At 47.6% G+C, this 18,260-nt stretch overlaps 1 protein-coding gene across 1 annotated transcript; it reads right to left on the bottom strand.

The window, feature by feature from the left end:
* Nucleotides 1-743: 743 nt before the first annotated feature.
* On the bottom strand, nucleotides 744-8,259 carry LOC142912415 (uncharacterized). Its single transcript, XM_076060609.1, has 4 exons — nucleotides 8,062-8,259; nucleotides 5,197-5,661; nucleotides 4,066-4,270; nucleotides 744-2,950 (listed from the first exon to the last, which is right to left on the bottom strand). Exons 2-4 carry the CDS (start codon nucleotides 5,636-5,638, stop codon nucleotides 2,578-2,580), a joined length of 1,020 nt encoding a protein of 339 aa, XP_075916724.1. The 5' UTR covers nucleotides 5,639-5,661; nucleotides 8,062-8,259; the 3' UTR covers nucleotides 744-2,577.
* Nucleotides 8,260-18,260: the final 10,001 nt, after the last annotated feature.

Below are 18,260 nucleotides of genomic sequence, written 5' to 3' on the forward strand. Positions count from 1 at the left end.
AGTTGCGCATGCCGAATTTTATTCGTTAGCCTTGTAAAAAAAAAACATTTTATTTTTCTTTAACTTTGTTTTCCTTTTCAACAGTTTTTACCGGGGGGCCTCACGGTACCTGTAGCCCAGGGGGCTTACACAATCTTAATCCGGCTCTGTCTCCAGTGGATTCCTATTAGTATTTGCCCTAACATGCTGTTAAGGCTGGGGGGGGGGGGGGCTACTGGGGGATGTGGGTTCTGTTCTTGTAAGCGCACGGGAAGGGTGCGGGGTGCTCGCGTAGCCTTAGGAATGCGGATTCAGTCGTGTGGGTCAAGAGGTCACGTGGTGAGGCGCAGCCACGTGTCTACCCCAACTGGCGATCTTCCCATCAGCATCGGGGCCCCTGACTTGTCGCGGTGAACTTTCGGGGGCCCACCACAACTCTACGCACACTGCCTCCTCTCTCTCTCTCTCGCTCTGGTAGAGTTGGCTTCAGGACGACCGTAACTCCTCTCAGGACAATATAATATTACCGTGGAGGCCTTCTGTTGAGTTTGTTCAGGGCGGCACGGCGATAAGGGGGCGATAACCGATGAACGCAGACGGGGCGGTAAGATCACAGCTCACGGGCAGAAAAAGCTCGGTGGCTTTTTTGCCACCGCAGCCACGATTGAAGGGAGGCATTCAGCCGGCAAACGACAGATCGTAGCTGACGACGTATTTGCGGATTTCGGATTCGCTCCGAATTGGCGAGGAATTTTGAACACGCGGACATTTCGTGCAACTTTTATTCATAGGTTTCAACAGTCGACACGTAACCATCCGTGACAATTACAAAAACACATTGAACATTCCAAAAAAGTAATGCGTGCACACGTCATGTGACGCGCGTGCACACGCAACTATAAAAATACTGTGCTGTCAACAAACATGTGGAGGAACTGCGTTAACCAGTCCCCCAGTACTTAGAGGTACATTACGCTCTGCTCCAGAAATGTTTCTCTAGAAATCTCACCAACGAAATCTTTTTTTGTTATTTTTGTTCACATCAACACTCTTCTGGGAACTTTGACAAACCATATCCTCGTGTATCCTTATTGTTCTTGTATAAAGCTCTCATTGGATTGATTGTAAGGATACTTGGAGCAATAAACATAGCGATGGAATAATACAAAAAGGAGGATTTACCCTTACTGGCAATAAGGCGGCAGGTGTTAAGATGTTCAAACACGAAACGGACCCCTGTTACAAGGCATCCAGTCTGCATTAACCACACATACTTGCGGTAAACTGTTCAAACAAATATCCTTCGGTAATGTATGCATTGCCCTTTAAACTAATTGGCCTACACAACAACATGGACTCTTACGATGGGTGTATCTCACACTCTCTGGGTGCAGTGCCTTCTGCTAATAATTCCTAACTCCAAGCCAGCACGCATTCTAGGGAAACGTTGAGAGCCCTGCTTGTAGGAGAGATTGTGAATACTGCTGAAATATATTTCCATTCTCTCTTCACGTGAAAAACACATGCTTGTACTGGCAGGAACCTCCTGGTTATTACACCACCAGCCCACAGGGGATTATTGTTGTGTCCGTCCGTCGTGCATCCAAAAATGGGAGGGGAGGGGCTGGGTGGGGAGGGTGAGGAGGGGAGGGTGGGGAGGGGCTGGGTGGGGGGTGGGAGGGGTGGGGCTGGGTGGGGAGGGACTGGTCACCCCGTGGTGCCCTTATAAAACTCAACGTTTAACCTACTCACGCCGGCTTGTGCCCGCCCTCACAGTCGGACCTATTTGTGGAATACACCACACTGCCGTTGACCCTGGCCATTGACCGAGCAACCCAACGTTCCTACCAGCTCCCTCCGCAGGAGAATGTGTTTATCGATGAACCTTCTTCAAATCGGAGATTTTTGTAACATTTTAGCTGTCACGGTGGTCGCTGTTCGTAACTACGCCGTACTCTTCTGCACCTTATAACAGGGCAAATTGTCTGAAATGTACAGCGATTAAAGGTTTCAGTCGTGAGGAAGCGTTTGTTAATAATGTGGGCTTATTAAAGTTAGTCACTGTTATGTTGCCCCCAAAGCAGTTTGTGGCATGCGATAACCTTAATGTGTGTCCTCTGTTACAAGCTATGGAATGTAATTTAATTAATCATACCTCATCATCACCACTCATCGTGTAATTATTTAACCCTCTACAGTCGATTTCATTAATGCGATGAGTGTTCTATATTGGATAATTTAGAGGGCTTCAATTGACGGGCTTGAAAGACTCCGGCTACAGCTTATATAAAACTGTCATCTCTTTTCCAAAAATGTTTCTGCAGTTTGCCCAACGGCCCACAGCAGCATGTCACGCGGAACTACCACCAGGAGCCACGGCTTCCCTACGCGCATGGCGATCAAACCAACATTTTAAATTCTGAAACCCAGAATTATTCGAACAAATCACCTTTTAAGATGGCAATTTTTGCGCGGTCAACTCGCCGAACTTAACCCAATATAATCACGGCTGGGCAGCTGAAACATTGATTTAAATGGTTGCTATATCAATGTTTCTGAGCCCTCACGCTCGGTTCGTGACTACTACAACACGACCATTTAAAAGGCCCTTCCCCCCCCCACCCCCGTCTTGTTCGACCACGTCTTTCTCCGCAACGGCGAACCGTGCATCCTCACCGACCCTCCTCCCGGCGGGGCGGTCTCCTCGCGCAAACCCGGAGCAGCAGCAGCAGCTTCACGTGCTTCTCCAGCCTCCTCCCCCCCTGCTTCCCGCGCCCGCGCCCGCGCCGCCGCCCCGCGTCGCCCATGGCGCCGAGCAGCAGCTCCCGGACGTGGGCGGCCTTCCCTGCGCCGCGGTGGGCCAGGCACGACAGAGGCAGGCGGCGGACGCCGCCCGCGAACCGCAGGGTCGCGGCGTCGCACGGGCCCTCTGGCCGGGGCGGCGGACGAGGCGGCGGCGGCGACGGAGGCTCTGCAGCGGAAGGAAGGGAAGGAGATGTAAAGCGCGTTGTTCCGGGATCACCTTTCGCAAGGTGGACTTTTCACCGTACTTATTTCGCACTGCACGTAGCCAGCTCGTTCGCTAATTGGGAGGCGCGGGCGTCGTGCCAGCTTGCAGTCAGGCAACCGAGATCCGTTCCGGGTTGGCGACTCAGAACATTCTAGATTTAAAGCTTTCGTGACTGCAAGGATCCATACTCAGCTTAAAGGTCCGCGGTCTGAGCGTGGCTGTGTTTCACTCCAGCGCTGTCCTCGAGACAGCCCGGTCCCTTCACCTGATGAAGGCCGCTTGTGTTGTGGCCGAAACGTCGTGATTTTTGTTGTTTTATTTTTACCTACGTGACTTTACCGAATAGAACCAAAGAGTATGGACTCAGAAAATGCTTCTGTAGCCAGCGAGACCGCGTCAGCGTACCTCTCGCTGTGCTACCGGTCGGTCACGCGCCATCGCGTGGAATTTAGCGTCTCGTTCAAGTGGCGAACATTCCTATCGTTTTCTATTCCTGCAACGTGGAGAATGCACCGGCGACCTCTTCACGATTACGTTACAATTTCTCAAAGACGTACACGCACACACACATCCAAAATGTACTGCGGTTGTAGTAGTCTTTTTAAACGGATAAATACGTGACCGTGGACCAGATTGCGAACGCGTGTCCAGCCCGGAGCGCTCTCCCCAGTGGGCACGTGCGGCATCCGCACCGGCTGCCCTCCGAGGCCAGTAGCGCGGTCCTCCGACGATGCCGTTGATATTGTTGGTTCTTTCGGTAAAGTCACCACGTTGAAGGGAAACAATAAAGTAATAAAATATATATAAAACAATACAATTCTCACGACCGTTGGTTTTTTCACACCTGATGATGACCGCTTGCGTTACGGTCGAAACGTCGTGAGAATTTTATTGTTTAATATATATTTTATTATTTTATTGTTTCCCTTCTACGTGGTGACTTTACCGAAAGAATCAAGAATATGAATCCACTGCCGTCACGAAAGCTTTAAATCAACATTTGACGCCGTCGATCTACGGTTGCCGCTAAAACGACGCGTCCGTATGGAAAAAAAAGCGAGCGAGAGAGCGGTCACCTGCCGGCCCCGCGTCCCCACGCTCGCGACTCCACGCGGGCGCCCGACCAGCAGAGCGCGTCGTGCGTGGAGGCCCCGGGCAGCAGCTCCATGGAGCCCGGGCCGGAGCAGTTTGTGTGTGGGCGGCACGGGGCGTCCACCGACGCCTCGGGGGAGAAGAATCCCCGAGGGCATGGGGCGCAGCGCGTGTCTTCGCGCGGGGATCCTGCGGAACAACGGAGACGCGAGACGGGGGGGGGGGGGGGCGCACGGGCGGGCAGAGACGCGGGACAAAATGTAGAGATGCGTAGAGAGAGAGAGAAAGATGAGAAGAGAATAGGCATAGATTTCGATTTAAAGCTTTCGTGACTGCAAGGATTCATCTTCTTTGCTTCTTTCGGTAAAGTCACCACGTAGAATGAGAATAAAATAATAAAATAACACAATAAAATTCTCACGACGCTTCGGCCACAACACAAGTGGCCTTCTTCATTGTAGCTCTGTCGTCCCGACAGGTTTGTTCCTTTCACCTGAAGGCCACTTGCGTTGTGGCCGAAACGTTGTGAGAATTTTATTGTGTTATTTTATCATTTTATTCTCTTTCTACGTGACTTTACCGAAAGAACGAAAGAAGAAGAATAGGCATAAATTGGCGCTGGGAGATAACTGGGAGATAGGAGAGTGGAGATAAGATTCCCCCCGACTTGACGAGCACTGGCCGGCGGGGCACAGTAAATACGTTTACAAATGAATGATCATCAAAGGAGTGAAAGTAGGAACCAATTGATTTCTGAGTGGGGTAGAAATCTCGCGCTGCGCGCGAAGGAGCTCTGTCCCGATGGGCGCTGGAGATTGAAACAATCTCCAGCGCCCAACAGGAATAATGCGCGAACGATTTAACCTCTAGCCAATGAATGAAGAATGCATGAACGGGGAGTTTGGGCGTTCATGCGTTTTTCGCCGCAGGGATCTGTTGACGGGGGAGGCCACGCGGAACGAACCCTTATCGATTCAACTAATTAAATCGGACGCAACGATTGAGCGGCGTCTTTGGTCACGGGCGAATCGATCGCCGGACGAATGGCAACGACACACGTGGTGTAGCCCAGCCCCTCCCCGCCCACCCCGCCCCGCCCCCCACCCCGCGCGTGCCTTTGGTGACGACGCCGTGCCCGGCGGCACAGCCGCTGTGCCGCTCGCAGAACTCCTGCGGCAGCATCAGGAAGGTGCCCGGCTCGCACTCGCACACGCGGTCGTGCGTGGGGCTGCACTCCTTTGCGAGCCGCTGGCCCTCCTTGCACGGCGGGCCGCAGTAGAGACACCGGTCCAGGGAGTTCCAGAACTGCGTGTAGTGGCGCGGCGGGCACGGCGTGCAACGCGCCTCCACGTCGGACGCGTCCTCCAGGAGGAGCTGTTGCTGCTGCTGCTCGCTGGCCTTGGTGGAACACGGCAGCGAGACGTGGTGGCCCGGGGGACACAGCCCGCACGGCGGCTGGGAAGGTGAAGGCATCGGCGAGACGTCTGCCGACGCCGCCGCCCCCGTCATCACCACCAGCAGCAGCAGCAACATCGTCGTCGTCGTCATCATTGTCATCGCTAGCGTAGCCCCGATGCGATCTGCGAGGGGGGGGGGGTGCGGGAGGAGCGCGCACGTTTTGTGTTTAAGCACAGGCGGGCGGGAGATGTCGTGCGTCGCGTTACATCGCTGGTGCGTCGTCACCAGCGACCGGTGAGAGACGGCCGTGGGTTGGCGGGAGGGTCTTCATCTCCGCCAAGGATCGAGCGTGGCTGACGACAACGATGACCGCGTGGCTGACGACAACGATGACCGCCGCATCGAGATCAGCAAGGCGGGGGGGGCGGTATCATCGCCGACCATTCGATGGGCACCGATGCGATCACCACAATTGTTGTTCGGCAAAGAGATGGACCGCGCGGGGGCGCAACGAGACGAAGGGAAAACCGCAGAGTTCAAACGCGAGTTCACAGACAACGGGGATAAAACAATGAGACAAATTATACATTACTCATTGTGTTTTTTCGGTAAAGTCACGTGTGTAGGAATACCATAACATTATATTAAAACAAATCAATCACGTTTCGACCGCAACACAAGCGATCCTCATCAGGCGTAAGAAACGAATCACGGAGGCAAATACAACAAGGAGAGACGAGAATTCAACAAACCTAAGGAAAATTACGTGATACACAACCAGTCAGGTCAACAACACAGACACTTACCTGGCGGACCACGAATTTCAGAAGAGTGTTAAATTTCGTGTTCAACCTCTGGATTGAACATACCAGCATAGACAGAGTGAACAAATACGAGGTACAAGTCAGAAATACAGAGACACCAAGAGGCAAGGACGGACAGAGAAGTGAGGTCGGATGAAACGGAAGCCTTAAATAAGAAGTGAAGGTGGGGGGAGGGGCCAGAGAGAAAGGACGGGGCAGGAGGAAACGTCGTGATTTATTTGTTTTAATATAATGTTATGGTATTCCTACATACGTGACTTTACCGAAAAAACCAATGAGTAATTTATGCAGTCACAGAAGCTTTAATTCTTTATTAACACACTTCTACGGGGAAGTTACCTTTACGTCGTGATTGATTTATTTTAATATAACGTTATGGTATTCCTACATACGTGACTTTACCGAAAAAAACAGCAACTAATTTATGCAGTCACGAAAGCTTTAATTCTTTATTAAATAATCCATTCTTCTGGAATCTTCTCGACACAATCGGATCGTGGTGGTGGTGGTGGGGGGGGTGGATGAGAGGACGGGGATCTTGGGACATCGAGGTGGGGGGAGGGATACGGGGAATGTTTGGTGGGGAGTGCGAGGTTGTATGCCGAGTGGATCGCCACATCCTGCCGCACAGAGAGACATCAGCAGGGGACTCAAGCCCCAAGCCTGGGGCAGTGTCGCGAGCGACTTTGGCATTTCGCCTTGGCGAAACGCTACAATCACGTATTCCAATCACGGCTCCAACTCTTTATCAATCGCACGATTTGTAATAATAATAGGGTTTTCCCCTTTTTTTCTGGCAACAAAACTGAAACCTTTTAACAAGGAATCATGTCTACTGCATTAACCACAATACCTGCAGCCAAAATGCAAACAAAAACATACTATGATAATATATGTGGCATTGTCCCTTAGAAAGAAAGCCATCCCTTGGTGTGGACCAACCAGTTTCAAGGTCAATGCATTATATATTATCATAGTATGTTTTTTGTTTACATTTTGACTGGAGGTATTGTGTAAAGTCACCACGTAGAATGAGAATAAAATAATAAATTGATAAAATAAAATAACACAATAAAATTCTCACGACGTTTTGGCCACAACACAAGTGGCCTTCATCAGGTGAAGGGACGAGACTGTCTGGAGGACAGCGCTGGAGCGAACAAAGCCAAGCTCAGACCGCGACCTTTAAGCTGTGTGAGAAGAAACAGAGCGCCTTGACAAAGGAATTAGCATAGGATTTAGCATTGAAACGGCTTGTGTTGTGGCCGAAACGTCGTGAGAATTTTATTGTGTTATTTTATTTAATCAATTTATTATTTTTATTCTCATTCTACATGTTGGTGACTTTACCGAAAGAACCAAAGAAGATGAATCCTTGCAGTCACGAAAGCTTTAAATCGAAATTCCGACTGGTGCTTTTTAATCGATTTGTGTACACGCCACGAGGCTCTCTCCGCTCGTCGCGTTCACCGCGGCAGGGAGTCAAACTTCGGCCCCCACTGTCTCAGGTCACGCTCGATGTACCCAAAGACAAAGATCCCACGGGTAGCCTCCGGCAAGACCGCCGGGGGCAAAGCGCTGCCGGCGAGCAGGGCCGCGAAGGCCGGGGAAAGGTTGCACGAGGTGGGAGGGCGGACCAAGCGCCAGGGCCGCACCCGACGAGGAGCTCACTCGAGGCCGAGTCGACCACCGGGGGGCACGGCCAGGAACGGCGCGGGCGTCCCCACCGCTCCATCCTCGCCGCGTCCCGTCTCTTACCTCGGGGGGCGTGGAGGCGGTGCGGAGCCCCGGGCGACTGTGAGTGGAGTCGCCCTTCGGATGTGCCGCTCGCCACTCGCTCGCTTCTCGTCGACTTGTGGGAAACTCCCCACCACCACCCGCACCCCACCCACGTGCTCAGCCACCGAACAGCAGAGCCAAGGGGCGTGGGCGGAAGTGACGGGCGTGGGCAGGAAGTGAGGCGTGGGCAGGAAGTGAGGCGTGGGCAGGAAGTGAGGTGTGGGCGGAAGTGAGGCGTGGGCAGCAAGTGAGGTGTGGGCAGGAAGTGAAAGTGACGGGCGTGGGCGGAAGTGACGTAAATGGGCGGAAGTGAGGCGTGGGCAGAAAGTGACGGGCGTGGGCAGGAAGTGAAAGTGAGGGGCGTGGGCGGAAGGGACGTATATGAGCGGAAGTGTGTGGGGTGGGGGGGACAGGGGGGGTGATGCTCATTGCTGTGGCTTGTCACGTGTTCCGTAATGTAAGGACCAAGTCAGTCCTTACGCTTTGGTTCTTTCGGAAAAGCCACGTGACTTTACCGAAAGAACATTTTATTTTATACGTAGGTATCAAATAAAATATATATTTTTTATTTTATACCTACTACGTGACTTTACGGAATGAACATTTTATTTTATACGTAGGTATAAAATAAAATATATATTTTTTATTTTCTACCTACTACATATGGATTCCTGCAGTCACGAAATCTTTAAATAAAGATTGAAGTCAGTCCTTGATTGACCCACTGCTGGATGATGGTCACGGTCACTTCACCCCTTCCGCACGCCGTTGTTGTCGGTCGTGATGGTGGTGATGGTGGTGGTGGGGGGGTGATTCACCATATTTGACCACTCTGGCCAGTGGGGGCTGGTGAAGTGTGGGGAGGGAGGGGTGGGTGGGCAGGTCCAGGACCGGTTCGAATATTGCCACTGATGCGCGCCGCCGTGGGCGGGGAATCGAACCCGGGCGGTGTGCTAACCACTGCGCCACCGCTCCACTCGGCTCATGCGGCAATAAACATTTAAAATGTCAAACTCGCAACCTGATGACGGTTATAATTACCCACAACAGCAAAACGTTTAACAACACCGTGGCCTTAAGAATGTTTAAACGTTTATATTCTTAGCTCTTTCGGTAAAGTCACGTTGAAGGGAAACAAAATAATAAAATATATGGCAATTTTATTGTATTATAAAATTTTATAAATTTATTATTTTATTCTCGTACTACGTGACTTTACCGAAAGAACCAAAGAAGATATATTATTTTATATATATTTTATTATTTTATTGTTTCCCTTCTACGTGACTTTACCGAAAGAGCTAAGAATATGAATCACTGCAGTCACGAAAGCTTTAAATCAAAATGTTTAAACGTGTATGCAGTCGGCGGCGTTTCGGGCAATGACTCTTTAATTGTGCGTAAAAATAAAAGACGCGAGCGATGGGAGTTGGGGTACGAAGGGAAACGCCAGCGGTGTTGACAATCCCTCTGCTGCTCGTGTTGAGGGAAGTTCGTCTGGCTGCTTTGACATTTACTGATGACGTCCGGCTGCATCAGAGTCTCAAATGGCATACATTGTCCGTGGCAACAACAAAAATCCATTTCAACTTACACGTAATTATATAAATATACGCCCTTGCAGGTTTGCACTCATTTTATTAAGAGACGTGTATACACACACACGTACGTGTGGGGTGAAACGTTCCCCGGGGGAATACAGGAATGCCTTCAGATGCGTCAGCTGTGATTTCACTCCATTCCGGTGTTCCACATTAAAGAGAGAGACGTCCCTGTAGGAACTTGGTGTGTGGACCAATCTTAGCATGCAAACTCGACAACAAAATAACACAATAAAATTCTCACGACGTTTCGGCCACAACGCAAGCGGCCGTCTTCAGGTGAAAGGTACAGAACTGTCGGGACGACAGACATTGAAGCTCTGTTGTCCCGACAGGTCTGTACCTTTCACCTGAAGACGGCCGCTTGCGTTGTGGCCGAAACGTCGTGAGAAATTTTTTGTGTTCTTTTATTATTTTATTCTCATTCTACGTGAGTTTACCGAAAGAACCAAAGAAGATGAATCCTTGCAGTCACGAAAGCTTTAAATCGAAATTTAAACTCGACGTTTTAATTTACGCAGGGATTCTGGAAAGGCTGCAACAACCGGGGGGGGGGGGGGGGGGGGAGAGTAAACCACCTGTTGTATACGGCCCTTTTTCCACAATTAATATCCATAAGAATATTTACGGATGCATACACCTAGATTTCTTTTTCCTTTCTTTCGTGACGAACAATATATATATTTTTTAATGAATCAAACCCGTAAGCCAGAAACACGAAAAACCAGATGTCGGTCATAAACAGGCCATATATATATATAAAGAAATAATAAAACTCTCAAGGCGAGGATGTAACAGCTATCGGCGAAAATCTCCAGATGAACAAGAGTTTGATGGGCCCCTTAGGAAAGGTCCCTCCGAGGTCAGAACACCAAGAGACTAGACACGGAGACGCCAACAGGGTAAATCGTATACATATTATTTTCCTTATTTGCCAGTAAAACAACAAAAAAATTAAGAGGCAACAACAAGAATAAGATAAAATTAGCGATCCTAACGCTCACTCCAATTAAGAACAGGCCACCAGACACATCAGTGAATTATTATCCAATGATTAATTCGCTATCAAATGATTTTCACCTTTAATACTTTTACTGAAAGCTTGGAGCAGGAATACCGAGTCACATCAAAGGTTATCGAGAAGGAATGAGACAACGGGCAAACTTGCGAAAGAGTTTAAACAATATCCCAAGCAACCCCGACCACCTTTGTCTCTCTCACAGCGCGGAGAAGCAGGAATTACACCTTATCACAAGGGGCCATCTGGAAAAGCCAGCCGGGTTTGATGAGGAGACACACCCCACCCCACACACGGCAACCAGGCAAAGAAAGTTTTAAAGAAAATTGCAATATAATATTAATAATAACGTGTTAACCTTACACGACATTCCATTATAGAACCTTACAGAACCAAGGGATATGGATTCCAACAATCAAGAAACGGACCTCTTAAACTTAGGATGATAATTATTTTTCTTTTTAATAATTCCATCATAACAATTCGAACCTCGGTAAAACCGAGAGGTGTCGGGAGGACGTAGTTACAAACACGAGTCTTGGCAAACATGGGACCAAATGGTATTTGAGAAATATAAGTCGAAAGTATAAAGAGGTGCTCCCGACCACCTTTGTCTCTCTCGAAGAGCGCGAGAGAGGAATTTCACGCTAGGGCAAACAGATCGTTATCGCGGGGACCATCTGCCACACACGGAACTTAGTAGTAGCCCCCACCCCACCCTGCACACGGGCAGCAAAAGAGCGAGCGAGCTTTAAGTTAAACTGTCACACATTTATAAACACACAAAGTGACGAAAATTAATAAGCTAAGTAAGAGCCAAGGTAACGGGGTGGATTAGGCTGGTAGAATGTGGAGTCGAAATGATATTTGCAAAGTATAGAGAGATGGGAAGATCCTGGCCACCTTTGTCTTTCCCTGCAGCACGTGATAAAATGCATACGCTCGGAAGAGCATCTTCACTTGAAAATAAATCAAATACTATGAATCACAAGCAGGATCATAACTGTGTATGATAAGATATCAACTGTGATGTGAAATGTTAAACTTAAAAAAAATCTTAACCATTTCTTTGTGCGTCGAAAACGTGTATGAAAAAGGGGGGGGGGGGAACCCGCCCCTCTCTCTGGGTGGATGGAGTAGACAACCAGACGCCACCAAGATGAATCGAGGCGTCTGTTGTCTTGATGTTTATGGCTTGAGGAAAGACCCGAACAGAACCGTGTCATAAATGACACACACACAAACATACACACTGACACACGAACCCCCCCCACCACCGACACACGAACCCCCCCACCGACATACGATCAGATCAAAGATAGCTCCGCCTCGTGAGGGGGAGCCGAGAAGGAGAGAGATTTTTGGCATAAAAAGGAGCCGTTTCAGCATTGAAATCAACTCATCAGCCCTCGGGGGCAGCTCAACAGAAGAAGACTCATCTCAACTCAGCTCAACAGAAGAAGACTCATCTCAACTCAGCTCAACAGAAGAAGACTCATCTCTACTCATCTCAGCAGAAGACCCGCTCAACTCATCTCAGCAGAAGACCAGCCATCACCGACGCCGGAGACGCCTCTACAACTCGCCGAATCGGCGAGTGTCGCCGATTGGCGACCCGCTGCCGCTGTTAGCGGCCAGCGCCACCACGAGCGAATCGTGAGCCTGCAATCTACAACCGCCGACGACGGAGCACCAGCGTGCCTGCTGCTCGCAGACGCACTGCGCGCATTACCTACCGTCCGCGTACAACCGCGCCGCTGCGGGCGTGCTTCTAACGCCGTCTACCAGACGGTCATCTCAGCTACAACAACGTATCTACTCGTACACCAACGTCCGTCGAGTCCGAACCAACTACTGAAAGAAGAATCAACTGATACGTATGATACACTGCCCCCCACTACACGACAAACCAGACGTCTGCTTGACGCAAAGAATCGATTCCGAACATTGGTCTACTCTTTCACCACTCATACCATTCAACACACACACGGGTCATTAACAAAGCCTAAAACCTCAAGCCATTGAATTATCCGTGATTGTGGAAACATCGCAACGACCGAGTGAATAATCCATCGTTTTTAAGAGTGTTCATAATTTTCCTCTGTAATATTGTGCTGGGGCTGTACTTCTAACCGCAAAAATTACCAACTGACCCATTAACAAGGATTAATTCTTGGCACCTCACCACGGAGCGCCGCTCGCGGGGGTGAAGAGCGGGTTCAACCGGTTCCCTGTCAAGGGTCTGGCCACAATTAATTAAAAGATTTGCCCGAGATAAGGATCTCAAAAGGAAACATCGCCACCCATTGAGTTGCGTTGAGAAGTCGATTAGAAATACTTGAGTCGTTCGTTAATATTTTTCTTTCTACATAATCTTGCTGGTATCCACGAATGAAATAACGAATTCAAATGCATATTTGTAACTCCAAGAATAATACTGGTTGGAGTGCCCTTTCAACGAGTAGCGTTGCATAATAATCAGTCATCCTATTGTTAACAACTTGACAATAATTGCATTAAGGGCCGCGCATGATCAATGACCGAATGCTGTGTTGTGTGACAATTCAAGTAACGAAGCATTGCGGCCATCGAGTGGTGTTGATAAGGCAATTAGAAGTATTTCAGTCGAACGCTTTAAATTCATAATCGTTATGAATCAATGAACGAACATCAACGTGGTACTTTGCTGACGATTTCAAGCATAATAACTTCGCATATCAGAATGTATTAAGGATTGGATACGAATCAAAGACCAAGTGCCGTGTTGTGTAACAATTCAAGCATACAAGTTTGCATATTATAAAGTTAAGGTTTGATAGAATAGTTCGCATGTTTTTAATCTCTCTCTCAACAACCGATCGATTGCGTTACGCGTCGGGAATTAACCACAGGTGCCGCTATCGAGGTGAAACAACGCAATCGTGATGGTATCATGTTAACGCTGTGTTGAAATTCCAAAATCCCGAGATTGAGTTTTTATATTATCCAAAAATTAAAGTTAGCTAGAAATAAAATTGATTAAAGCAGAAGGTTTGTGTGTGATTCTTCCTGAAATTCTGCATAATATTGTTCTGCGTTTGAGATCTGAATCCTGGGGACCTATCATAAGCACACTATCACCACACATAATCCCTAACACACATAATTCATAATGTTCAATCGAGAGTAATCATATCCTTATCGATAATACGGAATTAAAGAGCAGAGTCGAATCGACTCTCTCTCATTCACGTTCACAACGCCTGCGTCACTGCATACGATTAATTGCGTTATTCCAATTCATAACACAATCCTCGTCACCGAGGCTCGACCTGATAATCCATAACGACTTGCATTATCATAACCACGCCCACTCGCATAAATTAATACGATTATCTCTCGAATCAGCATAATTTATGCGCACAATTACACCGATTAACATAATTTCGGATAAATTATGCAAATATCAAATTTCATTTAATTTTCATTATTTTCATCAATTTTCATAACACCTATATATACAACACACCCCAGGTGGCTGTGGTTGCAGGCTGGTTTGATCGCCTACGCTCAACATTATGAGAGAGAGAGATATAAAACAAAGCGTTGAACATTAATTCACCCGAATCCAATCGCACGCACGAGAACCCAAATTCAAACGGCCGCAGTGAACGTCGCGCGCTAGCGGCACCTGGGCCCTGCGGCACGATGAGACAGATTATTTGTGGGGAGACAGCCGTCGTGTGAAACCGATCTTAGAAAACCTCGCAAAGAGGGCGCCGCCACAACGCGCCCCGCCGAGGCATTCACGAGCGTTGTTGTTGATTGTGCGGTTGTTGTTGTGCGGTTGTTGTTGATTGTGCGGCTGTGGTTGGGGGGGGCAGTGACGTCGCCGTGCTCCTGGCGAAGGGGAGCGGTGGTGTAGCCGTCAGCGCGCTGCGCTACGAACCTGCCAACCCGAGTTCGATTCCCGCTCGCGGCCAATGCCAGTGAATATTATTATTTTTTAATTCTAGATTTGAAGCTTTCGTGACTGCAAGGATCCATACTCTTTGGTTATATTCGGTAAAGTCACGTAGGTAAAAAATAAAATAACATAAAATAAAACATTATTATTATCCGAACCGGGAACCTGTGCATTCCCCAGGTCCCGGTTCGGATTAAAAAAAGAGCTTAAGGCCATCCTCTTAAAACGCCTAGCTTGGCGATCGTGGTATTGTGGACATCTGGAGGTGAGTTGCCCTGAACCGCCCATGTGCACGGCGAAGGCTTGTTATTATTATGTAACACATTTTCTGCATTTAGCAAGGCAGGATACTGCTGTTGTACGACGGGTAAATTCTTCAACAGGACACCTGTCAGGTGAATTTTTTCTTTTTTTAGGCCGGCATACATACGGGCACAAGCACAACGCTATTTAAAACGGGCAGTTCAGGGCGAATCACCTCCCGATATCCACAATACCAAGATCGCCAAGTTAGGCGTTTTAAGAGGATGGCCTTAAGCCCTTTTTACAAACAGAAAATGTTTCCATAAATTACAGGCACCACACTGTGAATATGCAAAGCGCGGCTTATACCACACGTACAATTGACATACTTTCCAGTTGCTTAGTGATTTAAAATATAATCAGTTGAGCGTAGCGGCGTATACGCAGCTTCCCCAGAGTGATGCCAGAGTTTCATGATAAATTCTCTGCGGTCTTCGCCGAAGGTGGAGGCAGTTCACGACTTACACCGGCCACAGCTGAAAGGCTACAACGGGGGTGACCCCGTTACGCGTAAGATTGGCCTGCGATTAAATTTAAACATCATAAATAAATCAACGATCAAATTCACTGCTGGATGAAGGCCTCGAGCCACCGCCACCGCCGCCACTTCTCACGATTGTGCCGATGCAACGATCAACCCACAGCACGTGAGCTGATTTCATCACCTTCTTTGGTTCTTTCGGTAAAGTCACGTAGAATGAGAATAAAATAATAAAATTCTCACGACGTTTCGGCCACAACACAAGTGGCCTTCTTCAGGTGAAAGGAACAAACCTGTCTGGACGACAGAGCTACAATGAACACTGCTGAGATTCGCAGCGTCTTTGAAGCCGGTTGAGAGAAGTGAGGCACCTTGACAAAGGGGTTTACTTATCAAACAGGAGAATTTAGCATTGAAACAGTTGAGGGATTAGCTTGTGACTGGTCACAGAAGTAGCTATGTTAAAGTGATTTCATCACCTTTATTACGAATGATTTCATCACTTCGGCTCCACTCGGAGGCATCTCGTTTCTTGGCTTCCACTCCATCGAGTGTCCTTGAATGTTGGTCATGAAACCCTTCCAGTGATGTGTCCTGCCCAAGCCCGCTCACTTTTGAATGTTTTCATCAACCTGCTTGTTTTCTGATCCACGTGTTCTTCTTCCTGTCTCTCGGCGCAATTTCCAAATGTGTGTCTCGACAAGCCTATTTACGTTATTTCCAGTTTTTGTTCAGTTTTATTGTCGGTTGATGGCTGTGTCTCTAAACCGTATATCACAGCAGGCAGTACGCACCAATTCAACATTTTAGTCTTCAGGCCACGTTGCTATGTTACCTTTATTTATCAGCCATGAGGTTTTTTTTTTGGGTTAGCTCACGTAAATGTGTCGTTACATCCACCACCACCTCGCAACACAGCCAATCAGCAAGGTTTGTCACGTAAACAAAGCATGCCAATTCATACTCTTTGGTTCTATTCGGTAAAGTCACGTAGGTAAAACATTAAACAAAAATCACGACGTTTTATTTTTTTACCTACGTGACTTTACCGAATAGAACCAAAGAGTATGGATCCTTGCAGTCACGAAAGCTTCAAATCTAGAATTCATGCCAATTCAGCACACCGGTTGGTTGTGTGTTGGATAATAAACCCCCACACAACATTTACAATTCGAGTACTGTGATGTTTTGCCAGTAATTACAGCCAGCCTCATCAGGCAGCAGCAGCCAGAGCTATGGAGAAATCCTCCTGTTTCCGTATATATAAAAAAACCTATGGATATTGGTCACGAAAGCCTAAGTGTTGAATTTTCAAGTTCAGCGTTCTAAACTCCAACTTGCTCACATCTACCTTTTTACGTAAATATTTTGATTCTGGTCCATCTAAAAAAGCTGTCCCAGGTGAGCATTAATCTGCTGTTTCCAGTTGTGTTTTAATGTAAAATGAGCACAGTACTTCCCCATGTGTTTTCACAATTACCCTGTGCATGAACGTACGGCCGACACTAAACACGTAACACCAGAGTGAAACTCAGTCATCTGAAATGTAAGCAATAGTGTCCCCCTGCTCGACATTGACATTGGGTTGCTGATATTCTTGGTTCTTTCGGTAAAGCCACATTGAAGGGAAACAATAAAATAATAAAATATATAAAACAATTCTCACGACGTTTCAACTGTAACACAGTCCATACTCTTTGGTTCTATTGGGTAAAGTCACGTAGGTGAAAATAAAATAACAAAAAATCACGACGTTTCGGCCACAACACAAGCGGCCTTCATCAGGTGAAGGGACGAGCCTGTCTGGAGGACAGCGCTGGAGTGGAAGAAGCCACGCTTAGATCACGACCTTTAAGCTGTGTGAGAAGATAAAGAAGACCAAGCACCTTGACAAAGGAATTAGCATCGAATTTAGCATTGAAATAGCTGAGTGATTAGCTAGTAACTGGTCACAGAAATAGCTATGTTAAAGTTAGAGTATATACATTCACCGAGGCACCTAGTACTCATCAAACAGGAGAATTTAGCGAAACACAACCACGCTCAGACATCGGACCTGTGTGCGAGCAAGCAAGGTGTTCTGACAAAGAAATTAGCATAAAAATTAGCATTTGATTGGTTGATTTTAGGAAAGAGGTGGTGTACGTGCCAGTGGACTTGCAGTTTGGCGCGGGGGGGGAAAGGGGGGTGGGGGAGTTTACCTATTGATGGTGTGAAAATGGGAATTTATAAGAGCTGCGAAAGTTTGGGGTACCACTACTCGAAAAATATACTGTACCATTGAAATTAGTTTAATGTTTAGTTCGATTTGGAACATCTTTCCAATGGTTGCTTAATTTGAAACCATCCTCTCGGTTGAAATTGTGTCTGTGTTTGTAAATCATCATCTTGCCGTTGATTTTTTCACACCTGATGATGACTGTTTGTGTTACAGTCGAAACGTCATGATAATTTTATTGTTTTATATATATTTTATTATTTTATTGTTTCCCTTCAACATGACTTTACCGAAAGAACCAAGAATATGAATCACTGCAGTCACGAAAGCTTTAAATCTAAATTGGGTTGGTGCTCAACTTTGTTGGTGGATCTGAGTTACAGGTGGACATTCCACATTCATATGGCCAGGATTGGATTATATGGAGCATAACCGCGAGTGACCTGGCTAAGAAAGTGACGCGTTATCAATCACCAGAGAGACCATGAGCTGACTTCATTCCTGACCAAGGATTTTAACTTTTAACCCACCCAAATGCGAGTTGTGCTGTCTAACAACAGCACTGCGTAAGCTAGAAACCGAATCTACTCACAGTACAGCCATAATCCTAG

The sequence above is a fragment of the Petromyzon marinus genome, unplaced genomic scaffold, assembly GCF_048934315.1.
Source record: "Petromyzon marinus isolate PM22_M1 ecotype Great Lakes invasive population unplaced genomic scaffold, UKy_Petmar_22M1.pri1.0 PM_G_Scaffold_20, whole genome shotgun sequence".
NCBI classification, from domain to species: domain Eukaryota; kingdom Metazoa; phylum Chordata; class Hyperoartia; order Petromyzontiformes; family Petromyzontidae; genus Petromyzon; species Petromyzon marinus.

What these genes read in the sequence shown, in the direction of transcription:
- LOC142912415 (XM_076060609.1), bottom strand. Translation starts at nt 5,638, where the DNA reads ATGACAATGATGACGACGACGACGATGTTGCTGCTGCTGCTGGTGGTG. An exon ending in GCACGGCGTCGTCACCAAAG is followed by an intron (nt 4,271 to 5,196) that starts GCACGCGCGGGG and finishes GTTGTTCCGCAG; the next exon opens with GATCCCCGCGCGAAGACACG. An exon ending in TGGGGACGCGGGGCCGGCAG is followed by an intron (nt 2,951 to 4,065) that starts GTGACCGCTCTC and finishes CTTCCGCTGCAG; the next exon opens with AGCCTCCGTCGCCGCCGCCG.